This window comes from Nannizzia gypsea, genomic scaffold (assembly GCF_000150975.2).
Source record: "Nannizzia gypsea CBS 118893 supercont1.8 genomic scaffold, whole genome shotgun sequence".
In the NCBI taxonomy this organism is placed as follows: domain Eukaryota; kingdom Fungi; phylum Ascomycota; class Eurotiomycetes; order Onygenales; family Arthrodermataceae; genus Nannizzia; species Nannizzia gypsea.
Genome location: NW_003345194.1, coordinates 47,032 through 72,792, shown reverse-complemented (window position 1 = coordinate 72,792; position 25,761 = coordinate 47,032). Strand labels below are relative to the sequence as shown.

The 25,761-nt window shown below is 50.5% G+C and overlaps 9 protein-coding genes across 9 annotated transcripts; 6 read left to right on the top strand and 3 right to left on the bottom strand.

Moving 5' to 3' along the window:
- Positions 1-552: 552 nt before the first annotated feature.
- Positions 553-3,527, top strand: MGYG_07861 (lipase/esterase; the record flags this gene model as incomplete). Its single annotated transcript, XM_003169645.1, has 5 exons — positions 553-621; positions 684-1,156; positions 1,212-1,249; positions 1,285-1,426; positions 1,478-3,527. 5 exons carry the CDS (start codon positions 553-555, stop codon positions 3,525-3,527), a joined length of 2,772 nt encoding a protein of 923 aa, XP_003169693.1.
- Positions 3,528-3,922: 395 nt separating this feature from the next.
- On the bottom strand, positions 3,923-4,825 carry MGYG_07860 (mrp protein; the record flags this gene model as incomplete). The annotated part of the gene is made up of 2 exons (XM_003169644.1): positions 3,923-4,614; positions 4,684-4,825. The coding sequence occupies 2 exons, from the start codon at positions 4,823-4,825 to the stop codon at positions 3,923-3,925; spliced, it is 834 nt and encodes a 277-aa protein (XP_003169692.1).
- Positions 4,826-5,371: 546 nt separating this feature from the next.
- Positions 5,372-7,010, top strand: MGYG_07859 (bfr2; the record flags this gene model as incomplete). Its single annotated transcript, XM_003169643.1, has 3 exons — positions 5,372-5,444; positions 5,509-5,614; positions 5,669-7,010. 3 exons carry the CDS (start codon positions 5,372-5,374, stop codon positions 7,008-7,010), a joined length of 1,521 nt encoding a protein of 506 aa, XP_003169691.1.
- Positions 7,011-7,306: 296 nt separating this feature from the next.
- MGYG_07858 (hypothetical protein) lies at positions 7,307-8,381 on the bottom strand (the record flags this gene model as incomplete). The annotated part of the gene is made up of 3 exons (XM_003169642.1): positions 7,307-7,392; positions 7,456-8,266; positions 8,331-8,381. 3 exons carry the CDS (start codon positions 8,379-8,381, stop codon positions 7,307-7,309), a joined length of 948 nt encoding a protein of 315 aa, XP_003169690.1.
- Positions 8,382-9,560: 1,179 nt separating this feature from the next.
- MGYG_07857 (hypothetical protein) lies at positions 9,561-11,569 on the top strand (the record flags this gene model as incomplete). Its single annotated transcript, XM_003169641.1, has 4 exons — positions 9,561-10,007; positions 10,082-10,890; positions 11,017-11,358; positions 11,419-11,569. The coding sequence occupies 4 exons, from the start codon at positions 9,561-9,563 to the stop codon at positions 11,567-11,569; spliced, it is 1,749 nt and encodes a 582-aa protein (XP_003169689.1).
- A 1,195-nt stretch (positions 11,570-12,764) lies between these two features.
- On the bottom strand, positions 12,765-15,325 carry MGYG_07856 (Ser/Thr protein phosphatase; the record flags this gene model as incomplete). The annotated part of the gene is made up of 4 exons (XM_003169640.1): positions 12,765-14,751; positions 14,831-14,942; positions 15,072-15,225; positions 15,317-15,325. 4 exons carry the CDS (start codon positions 15,323-15,325, stop codon positions 12,765-12,767), a joined length of 2,262 nt encoding a protein of 753 aa, XP_003169688.1.
- An 856-nt stretch (positions 15,326-16,181) lies between these two features.
- MGYG_07855 (niemann-Pick C1 protein) lies at positions 16,182-20,132 on the top strand (the record flags this gene model as incomplete). Its single annotated transcript, XM_003169639.1, has 3 exons — positions 16,182-16,439; positions 16,518-19,962; positions 20,020-20,132. The coding sequence occupies 3 exons, from the start codon at positions 16,182-16,184 to the stop codon at positions 20,130-20,132; spliced, it is 3,816 nt and encodes a 1,271-aa protein (XP_003169687.1).
- A 584-nt stretch (positions 20,133-20,716) lies between these two features.
- On the top strand, positions 20,717-24,371 carry MGYG_07854 (hypothetical protein; the record flags this gene model as incomplete). The annotated part of the gene is made up of 4 exons (XM_003169638.1): positions 20,717-20,762; positions 20,876-23,180; positions 23,382-24,118; positions 24,184-24,371. 4 exons carry the CDS (start codon positions 20,717-20,719, stop codon positions 24,369-24,371), a joined length of 3,276 nt encoding a protein of 1,091 aa, XP_003169686.1.
- A 600-nt stretch (positions 24,372-24,971) lies between these two features.
- Positions 24,972-25,136, top strand: MGYG_09175 (hypothetical protein; the record flags this gene model as incomplete). The annotated part of the gene is made up of 1 exon (XM_003169637.1): positions 24,972-25,136. One exon carries the CDS (start codon positions 24,972-24,974, stop codon positions 25,134-25,136), a length of 165 nt encoding a protein of 54 aa, XP_003169685.1.
- Positions 25,137-25,761: the final 625 nt, after the last annotated feature.

Genomic DNA, 25,761 nt, shown 5'->3' with positions numbered 1-25,761 from the left:
CTCATCTTTTGATTTTCTCGCGCTTCCCCGTTCCAGCGGATCCTGAAAGTCGTTCGAACCGACCGAGGAAGCCTTTTCCCTGCCATGAAACAACTATAAGGCCTCCAGCCCTTAATTAAGCCAAGTTTCCAGTTGCCTCAGTATGTACTGCCAACTTCTGGGCCACTTTTGAGTGTGAGCACAAACCGCTTGGTTGCTTGCTTGTTCGATATCAAAACGAGAAAAACATGGCATCTGTCCTAAGTCATGACGTCACTTGAGGGCAGCGGTTCACGTGAATTTAACTCTATTAGTCAGCCTTTTTTTTTTAATTCTTAGCTAAGCTATGACCTCATCATGCTGGTTCCTTTTTTCTCTTCAAGATGCTTTTTCTTGTCTCTTGCTCGAGTAAACAACAAGGCGGATTTGAAAACCCTCCGATCAGAACATGTTGGTGTTTTGTATCTTATTAGGATATGGCTCGCCGCTCCTCTTCTATGCTCGCTACTGAAAGCTGTGACTGCTATCCAATGGCTTGATAGCCACTGCTTGTAACTGCGTTGGTTGCTAGCAATGCCATTTAACATCCTCTCGGTGGCTTTTCATGCCTCCTTTACTGCCATCTCTACCGGCGTAATACACGTATGCCCCAGCAAGCCCCCAACGTCTCGGTCATGCGATACTAACATAATTCCTCTGAGCAGTATCTCGGCAAGAAGCCTGCCCAGACGGAGCCTACCGCGCATTTCTCGTACCATAGCGGCCTTGAGGTTGTTCGGCGGTTCCTCGAGCATGCGGCACGCCATACAGTCGAGGAACTGCAGGCATTTACCGGTCAAAAAGTTCCTACGCCGTATTGGGTGGCAACTGGAAGCATCATAATTCCTGCAGAATGTATAGAGTCAGCGTCCCACATTCTCGTTGCACAATTAGGACCGGAAGGCGTATCCCTCGTTGGCGGGAGCAAGTGGTGGCAGTGGAGGGACACCGAGGCTGCCCTTGTTGCAGAATGGCTTGAAACGAGAAAAGATTATAACGATAGACGCGCGCGGAACGCCAAATCAAACCGTATTATTCTATACATCCACGGCGGTGCATATTTTTTTGGTAGTGTGGATACACATAGGTATCAATTGCAGCGACATGCCCGAAAATTAAAGGCTCGTGTATTTGCTCGGTGAGGTCCGCCTTTCTCCCGTCCATGTAGATATAAATGCTAACAGCCTTGCTAGTAAGTTTTCTACTCTTCTACCACCTGATATTAACCATTGTATGAACCAATGACAATAACCATGGAAACCACAGCTCGCTTTCGATTAGCTCCACAATTCCCCTTCCCATGTGGGCTACATGACTGCCTTGCAGCTTATCTCTACCTAATATCTATTCAAAAGCCGGAGGAGATTATATTAGCCGGGGACTCCTCCGGCGGTGGAATGGTGGTGTCGTAAGTATTACAAGGGTGCAGGTGAAGTTTGCGAAATTAACCTGGCCTTAGGATGCTGGTCACGCTCCGCGACCAAAATTTACCATTACCTGCTGGAGCTGTTTTGATATCTCCATGGGTTGACCTAACGCACTCTTTCCCAAGTGTTGCCGGCACTGGGGTAGATGATTATATTCCAATTTGTGGTTTTATGCACCGACCATCTGCGGCATGGCCTCCCCCTAACCCAGAAGAATATAGGATAGAGTCAACAACTGGCGAAATGATTCTTAATAAAATCAATTCACCTCCTATTATGGATAACACATCAGCTGTCGATGCCAAAGCTATCGAAGAATTCTATACCCGTCAGGCTCAGTCGGCCCATGCTGATGATTATACAACCTCCGAGCGTTTGGGACGAAACACACAAACGCATGGCGAATATCTCCGGGTTGAAATAGAAGGCGCAGCCGTCGAAATCAAAGAACAAATACATTTGTATACGACAAACAAGCTTATATCACACCCACTAGTATCTCCAGCTCTTCAACCGTCGTTGGGAGGCCTGCCGCCTCTACTTGTTATCTCTGGTGGAGGAGAGCTTCTTCGAGATGAGCAGATATACCTTGCGCATAAGGCGGCAAACCCAGAAGCATATCTCCCTAGCGATGATATCCTCAACAAATATGACCCGGATCGTGAAATACTTTCCCGATATAAGCCTACTTATGTACAGCTTCAGGTCTGGAACAGCCTTTGCCATGTTGCACCGACTCTAAGCTTCACACGACCCGCAAAACATATGTATAGATCCGTTGCTCAGTTTTCCGCCTGGGCCCTATCAAGAGCACAGGAGTCAAGTATAGATATACCACACTCATCCCCTGCTTCATCTGGTGAGCTATTATCAAGTTTTGAGGAAAAGGAATCGTCAAAGAAACCAAGGGCTAAACTGGAACCGGCCCAATCCGCGACCATTGGAAAGGCTGGAGATCCGATACCTCCGTTCCAGAACCATATGATCCGGCAGATGGTTGACTCAATGGGCAATCTCCTCCCACTCCCTGACGAACATGAGCTTCCAGCTCTTCAAGTCCCGCGCAACCACATTGGGGTACCGAAACCCACTCCGGTCCGCCGCTGGCTTGCCGCCAAGGAAGAATGGGACCTTAAGTTTAAGAAAGAAAAAAATAGGTTACAAAAAGAGAGACTCAAACGAGTATCATTGGGGATTGATGATATAGCACCTGGAGATTGCCCTCCGCCTAGCTCGCAGGCTGCGCGACGAGGAGTCACCGTTAGTGAAGTGCGGCAGCCAACGAAGAAAAGTGCTATGCTCGCCCTCTGGAACGCACTTGGTGCTGTCCACGATACCAAAGCTGTGCAAAAGGACAAGAAAACCAATGTTGAACATCAGTTCCCTACTCTGTGGCGAGGAGTTGTTCAGGACGAGCAGCAGGGTACCGCCAATGTTGCACGCCCAAGCCGCACTACTGAGGTTGTTGCAGATATTGGTCAATCTAACGAGTCCCAACGGGAACTTACTACTAAATCTAGTAGGGCTACGCCAGAAGCCTCCGTGCCACAGATTTGGAGATCCCCTAGCAGCGAAGAGTTTGAGAGAGCACGATCTACACCGCGAGGCAGTAGCGTATCGAGGATGACAGTTGGTGATGAAAGGGGGGATCTAGGGGATGGATCTGTTGCCGAGCCACCATCCGACAAAGCCAGTATACGGACAATTCGACATTCAAAGGGAGTAATCAGTCCTCTACCAGCTTCGGCCGATCCTCTGTCCGACTATGAATCTGTGCTGCAACCGGGGCCGTATAGCGGTGACAATCAAAAAACTGCTGGTGAATCAGAGCAGAAGAATGAATCTACATTCGAACAGTCAGATGTAGTCCTCCATTCTTTACCCACTAGCACCTCAAATCGCCTGAATAAAGAAAGTCTGCCGTGGTTTGACTTTGAATTGACAACAGATAGCAGTCCACAGTCGGAACTAGAACCATTTGCTTCCTTGCCGGCCGGAAGCGGTGGAGATGCTCTAGATAATCGAAGCGGATATTCCAGTAACTACAGTCAAAAGCCGTCCTCCGCTCAAGGCATATATTGAGTATCCTTTGATACAAGGATAGTTGTGAATGAGAGTACCATTTTCTATATGCTGCCAACCAAGCGTTCAAGATACGGCTTTCGGGTTTGTATTCTGTTACAATTGCCTTATACCCTTTGCATAATTTAGCCTAGGTTGAATTTACTATCCACTTCTCATATGATAACCATAGTGATAATAATAAAACTCTAACCATACGCTACACAGATAGTAATATAATGCTAGAGTATTCATTTTAGTTATCGTACACGGGGTATATATTATACAGAATGGGTATAGAGCTTTGAATTTAGGCCTCAAAGGGCCTTTGGCAAGCGGAGGGTACCATACAAAAGGCATATATGAGGTTCCCTTGGATAAACATTTGAGGCAATTGCTCAGTTCAAATGAAAGCCTCACCATTTGAGTCCAATTTTTTCCGCAACTTTCTTCGATAGATCTAAGAAGGCATTCCGGCGAGCACTTCTATCGTCACTTTCTTCCGCCACGACAGTAGGCATGCCCCTGTCTGCATCTTCACAGACGCGTGCATCAAGAGGGATGTCTCCAAGAAAATCAATACCAAGGCGCTTGCAGGCCGCAACTACTCCAGTAGTATCACCGTGGTTATGCCCATGTTCCTCATTTCCCGTACCGCGGTTACCCGACCGAGAGAATATTTTGGTCTGCTTTCCACAATGGGGACAAGCAAAATACGCCATATTCCGCACCATCCCTAAGACAGGGACATTCATCTTTTCGAACAGGCCAAATCCTCGAACTGCATCTCGTAGCGCAATATCCTGGGGGGTAGACACAATAACAGCACCATCAACGACCACTTCTTGATTAATGGTAAGCTGTACGTCTCCCGTACCCGGCGGAAGGTCTAGTATGAGAACATCAAGCGGACCCCATGAGACAGAATGAAGAAGCTGGTTCATTGCCTTGCTGACCATGAGCCCTCTCCAGGATATGGGAGTGGTGTCCATAAGGGGTGAGTTCGGATCATCTGTCAAGTGCCTTGCATTTTCAGGCGGTGGTGGGAGCAAGAATCCCATGGACATCGATTTCAAGCCATAATTAGTGAGAGGGATGAGGCAGTTATCTGAACGAATACGGGGAAAAAGAGCTCTCAGCTACTTGTACCGTTGATGGGGTCAAGGAGAACACATACTCCCGTCAAGCCGTGGTTCACCAGATAGGTTCAATAGCGTAGGTATAGATGGTCCAAATATATCTGTGTCGAGAATGCCAGTTCGGAATCCTCGTCTTGCCAGAGAGAGAGCAATATTTACTGTCGGATATAGCCTTAGCATGGTGTCTAAAATATGCCATTGATATTCTAACCTGCAATTGTAGACTTTCCAACTCCTCCTTTGGCCGACGAAACAGCAATTATCCTGTGAACATCTTTTATTTTCCGTTTCTGGGGTAGTCCTCGTCGGCTTTGAAATGTTGGTGGTGTCCCGGACCTGGGCAGTCCCTAGTAGTAAGTAAACACATTTTAGTCGGAGCCGCAAAGATGGAATGGGGATAAGTGGCGTACTAATGGATTGTCATGCCCAAGCTGACGACAGGTGGAAAAGAATGCCCGTCGCATGATAAAGGCACTCCTGACAAGAAATTGTTAACCGCTATCTTGTCGTCTTCTCTTGTTTTATTTCTTGCGATGTTTTGAGACGTTGAGCTTGCGCCTCGGCAAAACTTGCTCTGTTTGCTGTGAAAATCCGAACGTAAATTTTTCCCGAAGCTTTTTTGAGAATCAAGAAAATAAGAAAAAAAAAAAAAAACCAACGGAAGACAAACCGTCCAAGAAACAGCTTTGAGAAGACAGCAAATTGCTATACGAGAGGGCTTACACGATGTCTGTGAAGAAAGGACGCGGCAAAACTTTGGCCGAGCAGATCGCTGAGCTCGAAGATCCTACTCCCAAAGGTAAGCTGCAATTGATTGCCATTTGTAGTACTGGCTTAATGGCGAACTGACAGGGTGATGATAGAATTCGACCCCGAGGAGCAGAGTGACGGCCCTGAAGATAGCGGCAGCGAAAGTGGTAGCGATGGCGCAGGCCTAGAGAATGGGAGAGGGCATTATGAAGCCGTAAGGTATGTCGCAGATGACTCAATATCTTAGTATATTACATACTAACGAGCCGGTAGCAAGAGCAAACTAAGAAAAGCAGATCAAATAGAGCTAGGAAGTGAATATGCTGGATCGCGGGTTAGTCGCCATGATTTGAATGGATATAACTCCAGCGAATTGCATTCTTCAGAAGATGAGAGTGAAGGAGCCGGTGATTACTCTGGTGACGGGTTCTCCGCAAGTGAAGACGACGAGGATGGAGAAGACACGAACGCGGAATCAGAGATGGATGATATGGAGTCAGACGAAGGCGATGAGTCTGACGCGGCTATACCTAATGAATCTGATATGGAGGAGGGAACACGGAAGAAGTCGAAGTTACAACAAACCAAGACTGCTGAAAACGACCGTGAAGAATTACGACGGCTGATGGCTACTGGGGATAAGATGGTGACAGCATCGATATCGCAAGCCGCCAAAGCTGATGCTGTTAAAGGCGCGGCTGTTAAAGAACAGAGGCTTACGTTTGACGCGCTTTTAAACTCCCGGATTAAGCTACAGAAGGGTCTCACTTCGCTTAATGGCGAGTTTTCTACCTCTGATGAGACTGAGGACCTGATCAAGTCTGCTGAAACTGCTGTATTATCTCTATGGAATATGCTGGGTGACCTTCGGCAGACGCTTGCGGACCACCACGCTTCAGGCAGCGTCAACCTGAAGAAACGCAAGAGACCTGCCCCTGCGACAGCAGAGACGAGTTCTGCGGATATTTGGAACCAGATGTGTGAGCTTGAGACAATGTCTATTTCTCACCGGCGCGGAGTTCTCGATAAATGGTCTCGAAAGGTTCGCGGAGCTCGTAGCAGTACGCTTTCTAATAACAGCCGGGGCAAGTTATTGAATACCAACTCAGAGGAGCAGAGCATAACCGCGGTTTTGGAAACGTACATGTCTAAGGAGAGCAAGAATGATAAGCCATCTGCTTCCACCACCGAGTCTGGAACAGGAATAGGATATGATGATACGGCGTTTTACCAGTCACTGCTACGTGACCTAGTCGAGCAACGCATGGCAGCATCAACCAACGGTGGAGTTATCCTGGACTCGATATCTACGCAGCTTCCTAGGAGCGGCACTACGAACCCCATTACAGGAATGCGCAAGGATAAGGTGAAGCGTGCAGTAGATACAAAGGCTTCTAAGGGGCGAAAGATGAAGTATAATGTGCATGAGAAGCTACAGAATTTCATGGCACCAGAGGACCGCGGTACATGGTCCAATCGAGCTAGAGACGAGTTCTTTGCATCATTACTAGGTCGAAGTGTGGGAAATGTATTGGGTGAGGATGAAGAGAGTGATAATGATGGCGATTCTATAGATGATGATGCCGAAGGAGGTTTAAGATTGTTTAGAAGTTAGCCCTGTCCACAGCTTATAGGAACGGGCAGCGTCAAAGATTACTATTCAAAAGACAAATGCGTATACAATCATTATAATTACCAGAATGGGGCCGCCTGGTACGTTTGTGTTCTAAAAAAAAAAGGTGATTGATTTTGATTCAATTGGCCAGCCTCCCGAGCGCCATAGAAGATGCAGTGCTCGCCGCGATCCTGCGCTGTGACCAAGTTAGCCAGGGACTTTGAAGGAAATAAAAATCACGGGAGCCATGTATGGGGGAATATGGAATAAAGAACTATGCAAAACAGGCGAAGGCCCTAGTAGACGTCGTCTTCTTGGTTGTAAGTGTGACGACTACGAGTAGGGTCCTTTCGCATTTGCTGCCCGGAACCAGTAAAGCCAACTAAAAAGAGATTCGGTCAGTAAGTGCAAACCAATCGGTATTGAGAGGATGTACAGGGCATACCTCTTGCATTGATTCCTTCTGGCGTTCTAAACATGGATTCTTTCTTGATCTTTCCGAATTTACTTTTGTTCGTGAAGTCCTGCCATTTGTTCTTGCCGGCCTCCAGGTCCTTCTTCCGCTTCACCTTGCGTGCGGCCTTTGACGGTCGTGACAAGCTATCATTCTGGCTAGCCACGTTCTTTGCCTGGTTGGCAAGGTCGGGGTTGATGTCAGCTGCAGCTGATATGACGCTGGATTCGGGGCCTGCAGGTAAACCGGCTGTACCGTCAGGGCCGATATTGGTATTGTTGGCGTTGCTGGGGGCTAAACTGCCTGGTGATGAGGATATATTATCAGCCTTTCGCTTTTTCGAGTCAGGAGCAGAGAGAGGGCGGATATCCTTTGCCGTCAAGGTCTCAATGGTGGAATATGACTTGAAGGATACTATGTAGATGGGATTGGTGGCCGAGCCAGTAAGGGAAGTGATGCGGGCAGGGTAGAAAGCGCCATCTCCCGATGTCCAGCGGGCGAGCACGTTGTCGTTGACGCAAAACGAGGCTGGCTGCGTCAGTTCTTCCTGCGGTGGGGTAGCGTCTGCGGCGGCTGTCGGAGTTGCGGGAGCTGGTTTACGATATCCGGCCTGGTACGCGGGATGGTTATCCTTGGACCACTTCTCTTTGACCGGTTCTGGGGCAGGATGAGACTCGGTGGGCGGTCGTAGCTCGTCGATGGATTGTTTGGTGAGTGCTATGAGTTCTTCCAGCTCTGTTTTTAGACTCTGCAGTTCTGTGTTATCAGGGTCGACCTGCAAGCTGGACTGTACCGTTTCGAGCTAGGGTTATGTCAGTACTTGGGTATTATAAGCCTGAGACGAGACCGGAATACGGGGACAGTACCTGTAGCATAAACTCCTTCACCTCGGCCTCCATAGAAGCAACGTCCGCCATGATGTCGAGTTAAACTGGTATGCCGAGCAGGCAGTTCTGACGTCGTAGTCTAAGCAACGATCTGGCTCCGGATATTTCGAAAAGACGCGTCAAAGCAACTACCTTATCTTCTTTCAGTATTCCTATTTATTTTCCCTTGAACTCCTTGATCTTTCTTGATCTTTCTTGTTCTTCTCTGCTCTTTGGTCTTTTTTGGATGGCTCTTTTTTCCTGATGAAGTCAGACCGCGCGAGTCACATGATAAATATCACATGACCATGGAAATGGTCATGTGAGATATTACATAATAAGTAAGCGCCGTCTGAACCTTAACTCAAGCATGCATTTGTCAGCGAACAGCGGCGCTGTTAAAGCGGCGGGCGATCGTCCCTCTTTCGGCTCTTCGGCGCTTGCTCGAACCCAAAGAAGAAATTCTCGACTTCATCGTCGACTTTCAGGCTTCAACTTTCAGCTTCAGCCGCGTCGCTCGCTCGCTCGCCATTTGATATCTCGACAACCTCGCCCTGGGAAAACAAGCAATTGCTCGGATATCATTCTCCCCTTGTTGCTCCGCTGCCGACGCCGTGCGTGACATCGTCTCCGGCTGCTGTTAAACCGCGGCTCCGAGTGTTACAGAAGGCAGAATACGAGGCCCCCCGTTCTCGGCCATCCGCTAACGAGCGCCCTTCAGGCTTTCAGCCACCTGCGTGTCACCTCCGGCCAGCTGTCCACCAGGCGGTCGATGTCGTTGCGGGAGAGCTGATCTCGGTCGCTGTTCGCCTGTTCCACCGTCTTCTGCACGCTTCGAACCCGCAGCGCACCATCCTGGCCCTTGTCCTAGTCCTTGCCTAGTTGTGCCGCAATTTGGCCGGCAGCTTATTCTCCCTTCGATTGCTGCCTTCCACCGTTTCTTCCAAGCCTGACCGTTTTGCCTGGCCGTCATCGAGACCGTCAGTCATCATCCAACGGAGTATTCTGCAGGCTGACAGGACGGGGAAAAGAAAAGAACCGCTTCTAGAATAAATCAACAACCATCTCTGACTGATCGCTGCATTGCCTCTTCCACCACCCCACGCTTGCCCACGGGGACGAGTTACTCCGGCTCATCTCCTGGAGAGGCCCATCATTTCGCCCACTTGGTCGGAATCTACTCCAAAACACCCACCTCCATTTTTACTCTCAACGTCTACCCTTCTCGCCATGGCTGAATTTGACCCTTCCTTCCAGCGTAGCCTCTACCTATCTCCAGACCAACAGGATCTGCTTCTCGCTGCCCTTTCCTCCAATAACCAGCCCACAAAGCCCAGCCCGCAGCCCAATCTCAGCTCCGCAAACGGCCCGTCTGGAAACGACCTTTTTGACTCGCCTCCCCAGGACATTCCAGGTTCTGGACAGCTCGGTTTTAATCCAGAAGATAGCCCGTTCCTTGGACTTGACCTAGATGCCGAATTTGATGTCTCGGACCAAGCTTTGATTGGGGACCTCCCTGGCATAGAGGGCGAACAGCATGTTGCTACTGAACATCGTGAAAAGAGAAAGAGTCTTGATGGCCAGGAGGGCGCAGATACGGGAAAGAAGCGCAAGGAAAATGAGGAAAAGGTCGCTAAGAAGCCCGGGAGAAAGCCCTTAACTTCAGAGCCAACAACAGTAAGTGTCTTCTTAACCTTAACACTTCCATTGCGTCCCATGCTATATTCAGCTGCTAAAAGCCTTGGTTATAGAAACGCAAAGCCCAGAATCGAGCTGCACAGCGAGCGTTCCGCGATCGTAAGGAGAAGCATCTCAAGGACCTCGAAACAAAGGTAGCAGATCTCGAGCGCGCATCTCAGACCGCAAACCAAGAGAACACTTTACTCCGTGCCCATGTCCAACGCCTCCAGGTCGAATTGAAGGAATACCGCAAACGGCTATCGTGGATCAGTAGTGGGAACAGCTTTTCCCCTACGACTAGCTTGCTCAATCAGGCGAGAAGCCTGCACGCTCAGTCTCGCCTGAACAATGACTTTTCCTTTGATTTCCCCAAATTTGGTGATCTCCCTGGGGCCCATATGAACAGCATGGGATCCCTGACCAAGGGATCTTCCAATACCCGCAGCCAAACCCATCCAGCCCTGGGTATCAAAGCGGCCGGTCACATCGGAGCCGCGTCGCAGTTCGCGCCATCAAATGGCAGTACCCTCAGGCCAAATGGCCTGTCATCCACCGCAAATAAAAGCCCTGAAGCTCCTGGAAACACCTATAACTCGCACACATTTGACAGCTCCCCCGCCACATTCTCCGAGTCCCCTTCGGCTTCTTCCGAGTCCCAGCACATATCATCAATATGCACATCCCCCGAGTCTAGCCTTACATCGCCTACCATCGCCCAAAAAGGCGATACGGCCAGCTCTACGCAGGGACACAGCAACGGTACTGCCAAAAAGAACAATCTTTCACAGTGTGAGCTGAAGTTTTATCAGCAACTAGGCGAAGCATGCGGTTGCGTTGATAACCCCATCCCCGCAGCCCTCGCAAAGAAGTCAAGCCAAGGGTCAACAAACCCTAAAAGCCCGGAAAATGCAGTGAACACTCTCTCGCCTACAAACTCAACGCCAACCATGGGCAACAGTACTGTCTCTGAGAATACGAACAATACCCAAACAGTGTCCGACCCCAGTGGGAACAATTCTACGACTGCATCCTCCGGTTTGCTATCTGATCCCTCTATCCCTAGCTTCGACTGGCTCGCCCAGCAGAATGGCGGTCACTTCGATCCTGTCCTATTTGGTGATTATCGTGATCCGCAGGATGCTGTTCTCTCGCAAGAGTTCAGCGGCTTCTTTGACGATGCTTTCCCGTTGCCTGACTTAGGAGCCTTTGACCCTGCCACCCCCGGTACCGCCGCTAAGACACCTGGAAAGGCCGATGCCCCAGGTAACACGGTAGAAATCGACGACGACGACGAAGAGGTGGTACCTGGCGAAGACAGATCTCAGATGCTTTCCTGCACTAAGATATGGTCAGTTCCTACTATCGAAGCGGTTGAGTCAAACGATAGTTCGTCTAACCCGGTTTCTAGGGATCGTCTTCAACGGCTGGAGAAATTCCGCAACGGCGAAATCGATGTCGACAATCTTTGCACTCAACTACGTACCAAGGCTCGCTGCTCTGAGGGTGGCGTCGTCATTGATCAAAAGGATGTCGACGATATTGTGACCAGAGCGATTTAATATATATTCGTCTATCCGACATTGATCCGTGCGTATCAGGCTTTTGGTTTATGAAGCAAGAATCAGAATTTTTGATTAACGGCCGTTCCCCGTTTGCATTCCGCTTACTCGACGGTTAGCTGCTTGTCCTTCTGCTGCGCTATGTCCTTTTGTTCTCGCCCTTGTCGAATATCTGTTTCAGTCTTCTCAAAGTTTTGGCTACACGCCTGTTTGCATGGACTAACCGTTATCCTCAACTTAAGGGGCAATACTTCTTCGCTCCTTCATTTTATTTCTCACAAACGTGAACAAAATAATCTCCACCTGAACCATACTTATTCCAGTGACATTTCTTCCCGTGTTGGTCTGGCTGAATTTTTTCATCTTCTCTTTCGTGACTTGTTTTGATTTTTTTTTTTTTTTTTTTTTTTTTTTGAAATATGTATATTCCCCCGCCCGCAGAACAAGAGCAATAGAGTATAACAGACAGCATAGATTACTCTGCTCGTCATTTTTGTTATACTACAAGGCATGCCCAATTTACTTTACAACAAAGAAGGCGCGGGTGGCCCAGATGGATGGACTGGTGTACGGATGGACTACATATTTAGCGTCTGTAGCGTTTAATTGTTTGAATAAAGAATTCCAATCTCGAGGTATTGGCAGGCTTACAGTGTTTAAAACAAGGCCACTTACATCGATAATCAAATGCTGTATACATGATCTCAGTCTCGGTCAAATATAGATGGCACCTATATTCTTTGTTTACAAATGCTACGAAAGCCTATGATCAGAGTCTCTACTTTGGATACTAAGCAATGTTGCACCAGTAATCAGGTACCAAACTACCGATCTTAGGAAACCTACTGGCCAGAAGGAAGCTGAATAACATATTGAATACAGGTTGTAAGGTATCTCAGGGGATTCGGGGGTTTCAGAGGTAAGGAATAGAGTAATGTTACGGTTAAAGGGGATATAAATAACTGGGAATAAAGAGAAGTGGAAGTAGGTAGAGGAGCGTTATATGGAACAGTTTTGTTATAGAAAAGCAGGGGTGGTAGGATTTCGAATAATAACGGGTGGAGCAAGGTATTTGAGGGTACGAAGACAAATATGGAGGCGACAGTTAGGTGAAGGTAACAAGTAGACAGGACACATCCCCCGAGAATGCACAGAATACGGATATCTAAACAGTGAATCTCCCAGGATGAATCAATCATGACTCAGTAGCCGAAGGAGTAGGCTTGTCTCCTGCCGGCGCCGGAGTAGATGCGGGAGAGCTCGATTCGCCGGCTGCTCCCTTGTTGTATCCCATGCCTCGCCCACCGCGGCCGCCTCCTCTTCCGCCTCGCTCACTACCGCGTCCACCTCTTCCACGTCCTCCGAACCCTCCTCGGCCTCCTCTGCCGCCCTCGCCATCACTGGCTGCGCTTCCGCTCTGGTAGCCGCTGCGAGTGTTTCCTGACGAGCCACCACGGCTGCTGGCCTGCCATGTTCCGGCGTTCCCTTGGCCGTCACGGTTGGAGGAACGGTGAGAGCCCCGGTCTTCAAAGACCTTTACGTTGGGCTTTCGGTTAGGTCCAGCAGGGCTAGGTTTCTTGTGCTCCAGCGGCTGTCTCTCAAGAGCAAGCTTGGAGTCTTCGGGTGTAGCAAAAGTAACTACAAAGTTGAATTTGCCCCATTTCTCAATCTTGATGATCTTTGCTCGGTCTTCATCAGGCCATAGTTGTCGAACTGCCTCCTCGGTGTCTACGTTGGAAATGAACAGGCCGCAGGTTAGTTTTTTATCCGTGGAACTGGCCGACTTAGAGTCTGGCTGTCCTGATGGCTGGGTGGAGCCGTTGGCTTCGGAACCAGAGTTATCAGCAGATGCGGCCGGTTGTTGCTGTTGCTGTGGCTGTTGCGGTGCAGGTGTTCCGGCGAGAGGCGTTACTGGTTTGGGAGTTGCTGGCTTCTCCTTGTTGGCGCCGATGGGGGCTGGGGATGCAGTAGACTTGGGTGGCAGAGGCGGGTGTTGTTTACCTTGGCTGGGGGCTTGTGCGGAAGAGACCTGGGGAGGATACTGATTGCCGGTGTTCCGTGATGGTTGGGCTGGTATCTGCCCAAACTGCGGCGGCGCTACTCGGGTCTGTGGAGGTCCTCCTGGCCCTCCGGATGTGCCCCCTGCGGCACCAGAAGGGTTGGTGAGTGTAGGGGGAGCAGCACCGGTCTGGGGAGCACTGGTTGCAGTAGGCTTGCCGCCACGGTGAGAGAAGTTGAAGCCTTGGGCGCGCATCTCGGTACCAATCCGGCCTCCCTCAATATCAAGGACCAGGTATCCAAACGCAGCATCAGCCAGGTTGAAGTTCCACATGTTCTTGAAGGCACTCTCATCCACTTGGCCGCCCGCGTTGCTTGCCGTTACTGGTCCACCGAATGGGTTACCGCCGTTAGCGATGCTGGGCATCTTCTGAACGATGTCTAACGCGTTGTCCAGCAGAGTCTTTTGCGCTTCATTTGCGTTTATAGCTGACTCGACTTCACCGCGGACTGTATCCCAAACGTCGTTGAAGGAAGCCTTGGAAGCAGCCAGTTTGCCGCGGTAATGGTCCAGGGTTGGGTTCACGCTGAATTCGTTGTAGGAACTTCCATATCTAAAGTGGAGGCCGGCAGAGATGGAGAAATCAGCCTTAAGGGTGACGGACAGCTGGTTCAGCATTCCCTCTCTGGCAGGGGATGCGTGGGTGACGAAGATACGGGTTTCTGCAGGGTCGTATACACGGTTGGCAGTATCGACTAGCTCTCCCATCTGCAGCAGCGTGGTCCACATGGTACCCTGGCCACCGGCAATGGTTGTCTTGCCCTCGCCGTTGTCAAAGAGCTTGTGCATGACAATTGCGCCTCCGAGGCCAAGCAGACGAAGCTTGACCCCGCCAATATCCAGTAGTCTCGAATTGGCCTCATCGATGATGTGTAGCTTGTCGACCTTGTACTCCCCAGAGCGGAACTTTTCTAGCACACGGACATCCTCACAGGCGCCCCACACGGTGTAAACTGGCACATCGAGGGTCATCTGCTTGTTAAGGAGGAGGGGGAGTTCGGAAAGTGGGAGCTGCTCGGGACTGAATCGCTGCTTGATGGACTGCTGGGGAGGGACCTGAGCAACGCTGCGCTTAATGGGCTCGGGGAGCAAAGGAGAGTACTGTGCAACGTGTTTAAGGGTTCTAACAGGAGCATCAGTCGTCAATATGCAGACAGAGCCAACAAGCAAGAGGGAGAAAAGAAAAGGAGGAGCATGCGTACTTGTCTGCAATTCTCTCCAGGGAGCTATCATCGTAAAAACCAAAGTCACCGGTGTGGATGATATGGTCAGCTCGAGCTTGTTTGGCGAGTTCGTTTAACGACTTGAGGTTTCCTGCACCATTTCACCTGTATTAGACAAGAAAACGCAGACTGCAAACGGCAAGCATCGACTTGTATATCTCCCGTATCTTCGCAGGTAAAAAGTAACAGGCGTAGCAGGCAAAAAAAGGTCTTTCCTCACCTCGCACGTCCGCAATACAGAGGATCCTGACAGCTCCATTTTGAATGACCCTGCCGTTGTTTGGTAGCAGCGGCGTCGCCCCGGGAGTTGGCACCACCGTCGAGCCGTTTGGCAGGGTATAGGGGGTGCTCGTGAACGCGTGAGGAGGATGGGGCTGCAGCAGTAGAAAAAAAACACAGGGTCAGTTGGACCTATCCAGCCAGTGAAGGGGGTTGTTTCTCGTTGCAGCCCTGTAGCAGACTTACTGAAGCCATGGGTGACGGGTTGACTGGGGGACTTTCGTTTCTTTTCAAGAGACAGGCAGACGGCTCAGGCGACTTCAGACAGCTAGAGCGAGAAGAGGGAGAAGAAGAAGAAGGCGAGCAAGAAGAAGAGGGAGGGAAAGGAGCGAGAGAGCTTCAGGCTGAGTTGTTGATATCTGGTGAGATATCTGCGAGAGGGCGAAATTTGAAGGTGTAACTAAATAACGAACGAACGAACTAACTAGTTAGTTACCTAAGTTAGCTAACTGGTGAGCCTCGTACAATACACACCCAGTACGCCGGTCCTTTTTACACACTCTCTACCAAACAGCGTCTCTGTTTATGGCTCTAACGACGTCTATCTCTACGCTCTTTTCTCCTGCTTCGTCTTCAGGTCTTTTTTATCTTCAAAACTTCAAACTCTTCGTCTTTTTTCTTCTTCTTCTCTGTTTCCCCTTTTGGAAGATCCACGTGACATACTTAGTCATCCACCTTACTCTGACGTCGCATAAAGACAAAAAAACAACAAGACGAAAACGACAAGAAGAAGAAGAAGAAGAGACGACGAAGCAGACGAAGAGGCGACGACGTGAAGCTGTAGAGCTGCTATCCTACTTCCGATTTACCTACTTTTATATATACACGACGAGCCTATCCTCCTCCGGCCGCGACGGCCGTGGCCTTGATTCACCCGATATGACGTAGCTGGCCCAGCCACACGACCGGCTCATATATACATCTACCAAGATCAGTGACGGCGGACGCCCTGTTGAGAAAGGCAAGACGGAGCTTGAAGAGCTCCAAATACAACTAGGACGCTACTAGGACACTGTTTCGGCCCTGCGAGATATCGTCTTAAGGCCCTGCGATGCGGTTCTCCGTCCTGGCTGCGCTGGCGGCCCTCGGCAGTATAGCCAGTCTCTCCCTGGCAGCTCAGACGGAGGTCCACGAGGCTGGCCGGTGTGCTATCAGAGGCAACTGTGGGAGGCAGTCCTTCTTTGGCGGCGAGCTGCCGTGCCCGGACAATGGACTGGCCCATCAGCCTGACCAGAGAGTCCGGCAGCGGCTGGTAGACCTCTGTGGGAAGAAGTGGGAAGACGGGCCGGTGTGCTGCAAGGAAGAGCAGGTAGGCTTCCTTTCACCTGGTGATGTGTTGTTTGTGTATGTATGGTTAAAAATGTCCGTTGTGCTAATGGGCTTATAGATTAATGCGTTATCGACAAACTTGAAGCTGGCTGCGGGAGTCATCTCGTCCTGTCCGGCGTGCAAGGAGAACTTCTTCAACCTGTTCTGCACCTTCACCTGCTCCCCGGACCAGTCCCTATTTATCAACGTTACCGATGTGGCCGAGGTGAACGGAAAGCTGCTGGTCACCGAGCTGGACAACGTCTGGTCGAAAGACTATCAGAGCAACTTTTACGACAGCTGCAAGAATGTCAAGAACGGAGCTTCTGGCGGCAAGGCCATGGATTTTATTGGTGGAGGAGCGAAGAATTACACCCAGTTCGTCAAATTTCTCGGTGACAAGAAGCTGCTCGGCAGCCCGTTCCAGATAAACTTCCTGACCGAGCCCCGACGGCCGGACGATGACCAGGGCATGAAGCCGGTGCCAGACGAAACAAAATCCTGTGCTGACAAGGACGAGTCGTACCGCTGTTCGTGTATTGATTGCCCCAACGTCTGCGCAGAGCTTCCCGCCATAAAGGGAGAAAAACCTTGCTTGGTAGGAAGCTTGCCCTGTCTGACATTCAGCGCGATCCTGATATACTCCATCTCCCTGATGCTTATCGTGGTCCTGGCGATTGCCCGATCTGCGTTCAAACGCCACCGCTCTCGAAGCATTGAACGGGTTCGCCTTTTGCAGGACGATGCACCAACTGACGAGGACGAGGAGGCTGAAGTTATTGAGGAGACTCGGATCCCTCAACCATACCTGCTCAATCATGTCCTGGGCAACGCCTTTAAACGGTTAGGTGGGATTTGCGCGAGGTTCCCTGGGTTGACGATCGCTTTAACTGTCCTAGTCTCAGTCCTGCTCAGTCTTGGCTGGCTTCGTTTTGCGGTCGAAACTGACCCCGTCAGGCTCTGGGTGAGCCCTACCTCGGCAGCAGCAGAAGAGAAGAATTACTTTGATTCCAATTTTGAGCCATTCTATCGTATTGAACAGGTGTTTGTTGTCAAAGATGTTGACACCAGCAAGCCAGAGCCCGTATTGGATTACGAGACCTTGGGCTGGTGGTTTGATGTAGAGAACCGTGTCCGCAGAATGATCTCCCTGAACAAACGATTGACCTTAGACGACGTTTGTTTCAACCCAACCGGGCGTGCCTGTGTTGTCCAGTCTCTTTCTGGTTATTTCGGGGGATCTTTCGCCAACGTCGACCCGAACACATGGAAATCGCACCTACAACATTGTGCTCAGTCCCCAGGCTCACGGGATTGTCTCCCGGATTTCCAGCAGCCTCTAGCACCAGAGATGGTCCTAGGTGGATTCAACGACACAGCAGATATCCTGGATGCCCATGCACTCATTATCACCTGGGTGGTCAACAACTATGAGCAAGGATCTGATATGGAAGCGCGAGCCATGGACTGGGAGGAGACGTTGAAGCAAGTTCTGCGGGTCGTGCAAGAGGAAGCTTCCGAGCGTGGCCTCCGTGTCTCATTTAGCACCGAGATATCACTTGAGCAGGAGCTGAACAAGTCAACCAACACCGATGCCCGAATCGTTGTCATCAGCTATGTTATCATGTTCATATACGCATCCCTCGCCCTTGGCTCGACAACCATCAGCTGGAAGTCCCTCATTCACAATCCGAGCCATGTCCTCGTCCAGTCGAAATTCACTCTTGGAATCGTCGGTATTCTTATTGTCTTGATGTCCGTTTCAGCGTCCGTCGGCCTCTTCTCGGCATTTGGCATCAAGGTCACCCTTATCATCGCGGAGGTGATCCCATTCCTAGTCCTCGCTGTGGGCGTAGATAACATCTTCCTCATCGTCCATGAATTTGAGCGGGTGAACCTAAGCCACCCAGATGAGGAGATTGACGAGCGCATTGCTCGAGCTCTTGGAAGGATTGGCCCGAGCATTCTACTTTCAGCCACCACAGAGACTTTCGCCTTTGCACTGGGAGCGTTCGTGGGCATGCCGGCGGTAAAGAATTTCGCTGCGTATGCAGCTGGCGCCGTGTTGATTAATGCCTTATTGCAAGTTACAATGTTTGTCTCCATCCTAGCCTTGAACCAGAAACGTGTAGAGAGCCTGCGGGTGGACTGTATACCTTGCATTGCTGTCCGCAAGGCTGGGGACAACGGTATTGCAGGTGAAGATAGACCAGATTTTGGCGAGAGCATGCTTCAGTGGTTTATCCGCAAAGTTTATGCAACAAGGCTGCTTGGAAAGGACGTGAAGGTTGCAGTGGTAGTGCTCTTCCTGGGCCTTTTTACCGCCGGGCTGGGCCTGATTCCCATGGTGAAGCTGGGACTAGACCAGCGGATCGCCATTCCGAACGGCTCCTACTTGATACCCTACTTCAACGACATGTCCGAATACCTGCGTGTTGGCCCTCCAGTCTACTTTGTGACGAGAGACGTCAACATCACCTCCAGGGAGCACCAGCAACAGGTCTGTGGCCGGTTTACCACCTGCGACGAGTACTCTCTCGGCTTTGTCCTGGAGCAAGAATCCAAACGGCCAAACGTCTCATATATCTCGGGCGCAACGGCTAATTGGATGGACGACTTTTTCTACTGGCTCAACCCGCAACAGGACTGCTGCAAGGAGAACGGCAAAGCGTGCTTCGAAAATCGTCAGCCCAGCTGGAACATTTCTCTGTATGGCATGCCCGAGGGCGCCGAATTCATCCACTATGCTGAAAAATGGCTCAGCTCGCCCACGACCGAAAGCTGCCCGCTCGGCGGCAAGGCACCATACAGCAACGCCCTCGTCCTCGACTCCGACCGGATCATGACCAACGCAAGTAGCTTCCGGACATCCCACACCCCTCTGCGTACCCAGGCCGACTTCATCAACGCATATGCCTCTGCTCGACGCATCGCCAACGACATCTCGACAAACCACGGCATCGATGTGTTCCCTTATTCCAAGTTCTATATCTTCTTCGACCAGTACGCATCCATCGTCAAGCTCACCGGCACCTTACTCGGGTCCGCCGTTGGCGTGATCTTCCTGATTACATCCGCCCTGCTCGGCTCCCTTTTCACCGGCGGAGTGGTGACACTGACCGTAGTGATGATCGTGGTGGACATTATCGGCGCCATGGCCGTAGTGGGCGTCTCCCTAAACGCCATCTCGCTCGTCAACCTGGTGATATGCGTTGGCATTAGCGTCGAGTTCTGCGCTCACATCGCCCGTGCCTTCATGTTCCCTTCCGCCTCGCTGCTGGAGAAGGCTCCCGTAAAACTCCGCCATCGGTCCGCTAGATCCTGGGCCGCACTGGTCAACGTTGGCGGCAGCGTCCTCAGCGGCATCACCATCACCAAGCTTGTGGGCATCTGTGTCTTAGCGTTTACCCGTAGCAAGATATTTGAGATCTACTACTTCCGCGTCTGGCTGGCTCTGGTCATCTTTGCCGCCGCCCACGCTCTCATCTTCCTGCCCGTGGCCCTCAGCTTCGTAGGCGGAGACGGTATGCCAACCCCTGGCCCTTATCTATTATGTTCTATACTAACTAAGCAACTACTAGGCTATGCTGATTCTCATGCTGCTGGCGGCCTCGAAGAAGACCTCGCGGCCCGCGGGTACAGGTCTCTGCTGCTCGACGACGACTACTACGACTCTGATGACGAAGAGCTCTAGTGTTGCACTCTATATATCTCTGTCTATCTTTACCCCTTATATTTTTCTACTGCTTTGGCTGTATATCCTATCTGTACTCCTTTTTCGCTTGGTTATTCACTATGTATTGGCTATAGACCCTTCGAGTCTTGTACGCTGGAGTTTCCTCCTTTTTGGACATAGCAGTCCTTGATCCTATCGTGCATATACAATGCCATCTAATATCTCTATCTATCCATCTATCTCTACCAATACTATCACTACCCCCTATTCGTCTCCGTCAGAGTATTTATTAATAACACTAAGAGAAAATAATGGCGGGGAGCAAAAAGCACATGATTTCGCTTTTTTCTTCCCCACCTCAAAAAGGGAAAAAAAAAAATGTCGACCAATTTTTTTCTTTCCTCAACTTCAACTTCAACAACTTGAGGAACCGCCGGCTTTTGCTGCGCAGAGAAGAGTATATCTCACTGTGATCGGTGCTGGCAGCGTGAGGCTCTTTCGTTCTATCTTGCGAGGTCTCACTAGGCAGATCTAGTCAACAGGCACAACAGGTACAGGCACAGGCAAACGCGTGCCGGGCTCGCTGGGAGCCGTCAGTCAAGATGGATCAAGCACAATTCCTGCAGCAATTGCAGATTATATTAAATCGTCAGTCAATATCCTCAGGATCATCTTCTCCCGCTGCTCCTCTACTTGTGCTTCTACTGTTTTCTTTTGATCCTTATCGTTATCTCGCTTATTACTAACGTGTCTCACTGTAGCAAGCCAAGGAAGCGTCAAGGAAGCCACAAACACACTGCAAAAGGTGTACTATAAAAACCCTGAAGCGCTCCTTTTCCTCATCCAAATTGCTACCACACACCATGATGCCGACCTGAAGCAGCTGGCCGCCGTCGAGGCTCGCTCTCTGGCAATCAAGCTGTGGGCCAAAGTCCCTGATGCACAGAAACCACAGGTCCGCGAGCAGCTTCTGCGCTCGACCCTTGCCGAAAGCTCTGCACTCGTCCGCCACGCCTGTGCCAGAGTCATCTCAGCCATTGCTGAGGTTGATCTGGCCGATGGCGAGTGGGCGGATCTGCCGCAGTTCCTGCTGAACGCCTCGACCAGCGCGAAGCCGGAGGAGCGTGCCGTGGGCACCTACATTCTCTTTGCTATCCTCGAGACGCTCGGTGAAGGCTTTGAAGAGAAGTTCATGGACCTCTTTGCCTTGTTCGAAAAGACGATTCGTGACCCGGAGAGCGCGGAGGTCCGCATCAACACACTACTCGCGCTCAGCAAGCTAGCCGTTCATCTGGACTCCGATGAAGACGAGAAGCCAGTCAAGGCATTCCAGCAGATTTTCCCTGCCATGGTCAATGTCCTCAAAGACACCATTGACCAAGGTGACGACGCCCGTATCATGCAGGCCTTTGAGGTCTACCAAACTCTCCTTGGATGCGATCCTGAGCTTCTCAACCCTCACCTCAAGGACCTTGTCATCTTCATGAACGAAATCGCTGCCAACACCAAGGCCGACGACGATACCCGAACTCAGGCCATCAGCTTCCTAATGCAGGCTGTCAGTTACCGTAAAATCCGTATCCAGGGCATGCAGCTCGGTGACCAACTTACCCGCACCTGTCTGGTTATCGCTACTGAGCTCGACAGCCTGGATTCTGATGAAGATGACATCACTCCAGCTCGTTCCGCCCTGGGTTTGCTTGACATGATGTCCCAGAGCTTTGCTCCCAGCCAGGTCGTCGTCCCACTCCTCAATGCGGTTGGCCAGTATTTCAACAGCTCAGAGGCCAGCCACCGTCGTGCCGGTATCATGTCGCTCGGCATGTGTATTGACGGAGCTCCTGACTTTATCAGCACTCAAATGCAAGAGATCTTCCCGGTTCTCTTCCGCCTGCTGCAGGACCCCGAGGCTAGTGTTCGCCAGGCTACTCTAGACACTGTTGCTCGTCTCGCTGATGTTCTGCCAGACGATGTCAGCAAGCAGCACCAGACCCTCATGCCATTGCTCTTGAAGAATCTGGCCACCGCCATGCAGGGCTACAGCGGCGAAGAATCTGGCCCAGCAGTAGACATGATCAAATCCTCCCTCAGTGCAACAGACACCGTTGTAGACGGCATGGAGGGCAAGGACGTAGCTCCTTACCAATCGGACCTTGTCCCATTGCTGCAAAAGCTGTTCAAGCACCCTGATTTCAAGATCAAGGGCCATACCGCCAGTGCTCTCGGATCAGTCGCCTCCTCTGCTGGTGAGGCCTTCCTGCCTTACTTTGACGAATCTATGCATATCATGCAAGAGTTTGCTACTCTGAAGCACAGCGAGGAGGAACTCGAGCTTCGCGCCAGCGTTATCGATGCTATGGGTGAGATGTCCTCCGGCGCTGGACCGGAGCATTTCAAGAACTACGTTGGACCATTGATGCAGGCCAGCGAAGAAGCACTACACCTCGACCATTCTCGCCTAAAGGAGAGCACTTATCTCTTCTGGGGCGTGATGTCTAAGGTCTACGGATCCGAATTCACCCCATACCTCGAAGGCGTTGTCAAGGCCTTGATCGCCTGTTTGGAGCAGAATGAGACCGAGATGGAAGTCTCCCTCGGAGATGCTGCCAAGGACTTGGTTGGCCAGGAGGTCACGATCGCCGGACACAAAGTGCGTGTTGCTGGTGCTGACGATAATGACGATGATGATGATGAGTTTGAAGACGTGGATGACTGGGAGAACCTCAACACTGTCACCCCCGTCTCCCTCGAGAAGGAGATTGCAATTGAAGTTCTCGGAGACGTGATCACTCACACCGGCAAGTCCTTCATGCCGTTCTTCGAGATGGCCATGCAGCACATCCTGCCACTCACCGAGCACTCATACGAGGGGGTGAGAAAGAGTGCCATGTCAACCCTTCATAGATCATATGCTGCTCTATGGCAGGTCTGCGAGGAGACCGGGCAGATGCAGAAATGGCAACCTGGAAAGAACATGCCCCTCAGCGAGCCACCAAGTGAGCTCAAGAAGCTCGGTGAAATCTTGATGAAGGTTACCCTTCAACGCTGGGCTGAGGAAGATGATCCGTAAGTTTCTTGTTCCTTGTCTTCTTCGGTGTCTTTTCTCAGCTTGTTATTATGATGACAACACTCGTTACCCAGCTCACGCAGACGCCCAAAGGGCGATTGCTGATACAGCGATCTACTTATCTGATTAAACATCTTATTATTTTTTATCTCTTAGTTACATGCTATGCTATAGTGTGCATGCTAACCGCGTTATGACAGCTCCGCCGTCTCTGATATCAACCGCAACTTTGCTGACAACCTTCGTTTCTGCGGCCCTTACTTGATCTCCAACCGCGAGAACCTTGAAAAGGTTACCTCCATGGTTACCTCGATCATCACCAAGCAGCATCCATGCCAGCTTGATCTTGATGCTACCGATGAGGATAGAGAGCTTATGGAGGAGCTGTCCGAATTTGACTGGAATGTTATCGACACTGCTCTCGACGTTGTCTCTGGCCTCGCCATCGCTCTTGGCGCCGAATTTGTTGCTCTCTGGCCAGCCTTCGAGAAATATGTCCTCCGCTTTGCAGCCAGCAGTGAATCTCTCGAGCGCTCGACCTCCATCGGTGTTCTTGCCGATGTGATCTCCGGGCTCGGCAACGCCATCACCCCTTACACTGGCAACTTCCTGCGCCTCTTCACCCATCGTCTTACTGACGAGGACATGCAGACCCGCAGCAACACCAGTTATGCTGTTGGCATGCTAGTTGAAAAGTCCGAGGCTGATGCCGAGCTCGTGGCTGCTTATCCAACTGTTTTAGAGAAAGTCACCCGCTGCCTTCAAATTCAGCAGGCTAGATTCCCTGACAATGCTGCCGGCTGTATTGCTCGCCTGATTATTAAGCACCGTGAGAACGTCCCATTGGAGGAAGTTCTCCCTGCTCTAATCGAGACCCTCCCTCTGCAGAATGACTTCGACGAGAACGAACCAATCTACCGCATGATCTGCCAACTCTGTATGGACCCCATCCCCCTTTTCTCCTTAAAGCCTTGCCTGTCTGGTTAAACTAATACATCCTAGATAAATGGGAGGATGCTACCATCCGCCAACTTACCCCCCGTCTACTGCCGATTTTCAAGTCCGTCCTGACTGGGGATAGTGACCAGCTAGATGACGAACGACGAGCAGAGCTAATTGAGCTTGTCTCATGGCTGAACAAGATGCAGCCCGGTGGGGAAGCCGCTTTCATCGAGAAACTCAGCTCGTAAATGCTAAATCTAAAGTGGATAGATGGGGACGAGACATACAATACATGTTATAGAGAGTATCCCTGCTTTGGTTAACTAATCAATGTGACAGGCAGGCTTGTGCGAGGGAGATAGGAGATCAAAATCAAGATACCCCTAGCTGGAACCGGCTCGGTGCCGGGAACCAACACTAACGATAATGAGATAAGATTTGATATTTATTGCCAGCAAGATCAAGAAAAGTACTTTTGTCTATTCTCCTCGTCTCCCTTTTTCCCGAACATAGTACACGGAGTAGACAATGGTGTGTTTAAGCAAGCGAGCTCCACACCAATCTGCAGCTGAGACACGCCTCCCTATGGTCTCCATCTCAGCTGTGGCTGTCTGGGCCTCGTCATCACCGTAATCAACCAGTTAACTCAGGGGCATGACACACCCATCCATATATAACTAGCCACACACTCTTTCCTCCTGTATGCCATGCTCTCTGCACAAGGAAGCCAAGATCAAACAAGCAATTCCAAGACCGTTGAGACTCCGTACCAAGACCAGCCATTATGTACGTCCTAATTTCGATGTTCACTGATATAGGTACTAATAACGGCCTGCAGAGTTATCAAGATGGCTCAAACTACGAAAAATTCCCCCGTCAACGAGACCTTGCCAACCTCCTCTGGCTCATCGGCGGCATCCTCCATCTCTAAACCTATCAAGGGCGTCTCGAAGCCGTGCTTCGGCTGTGGTTGTGGCGATGAAGACTGCGAATGTATCTGCGTCGTCATGTAAACTGGGTCTGCTATTTCGGTCAGCCATTGACTATCGAATATTTAAATAAGCGGGAGAAATTCAAGGAAGATTTGGGAGGTGGATTGTTGTATATCGGTGATAGTCGCCTCTTTTAAAGAAGTGCATCAATGAAATCTGTGGTCATCCTTACTTCAATTTGCCAGCTATATTGTTTAATAACATTGGTATCGATAAATGTTTCCTTAACTAGTCCTGACTGTGGCTGTAGAGATAGAAAGTGGCTGTAACTCTCCCATGAAGCACCGCAGTTGTATGAGATTTGATAATCTCTATAAAGCAGTTTCCTAGCCTAGGGAGTGCTGAGTGCGACAGATGTTGCTCCTGATGCGGGTTGGCTCCGCGTTTGTCCACGTAGGTCGACCCTATATGTGCTATATCCAAGAGTGTTATGCCTTGGAAGTGAGGCATGTAGACAAGTTCGATGTTGTTCAACCTGAGGTTGGTTACAGATGCTGTATAAAATCACCAGGGAAGAAGGTCGGCAGCGTGTTTCATCTCGATCAAACGCGGGGATATAAATACCCATAGTGCATCCGGCTTCATCCGGCTTCCTCAATCTCGTCCAGGAGCCTCCACATCACCCGTGCATCCTCAATATCTCTGT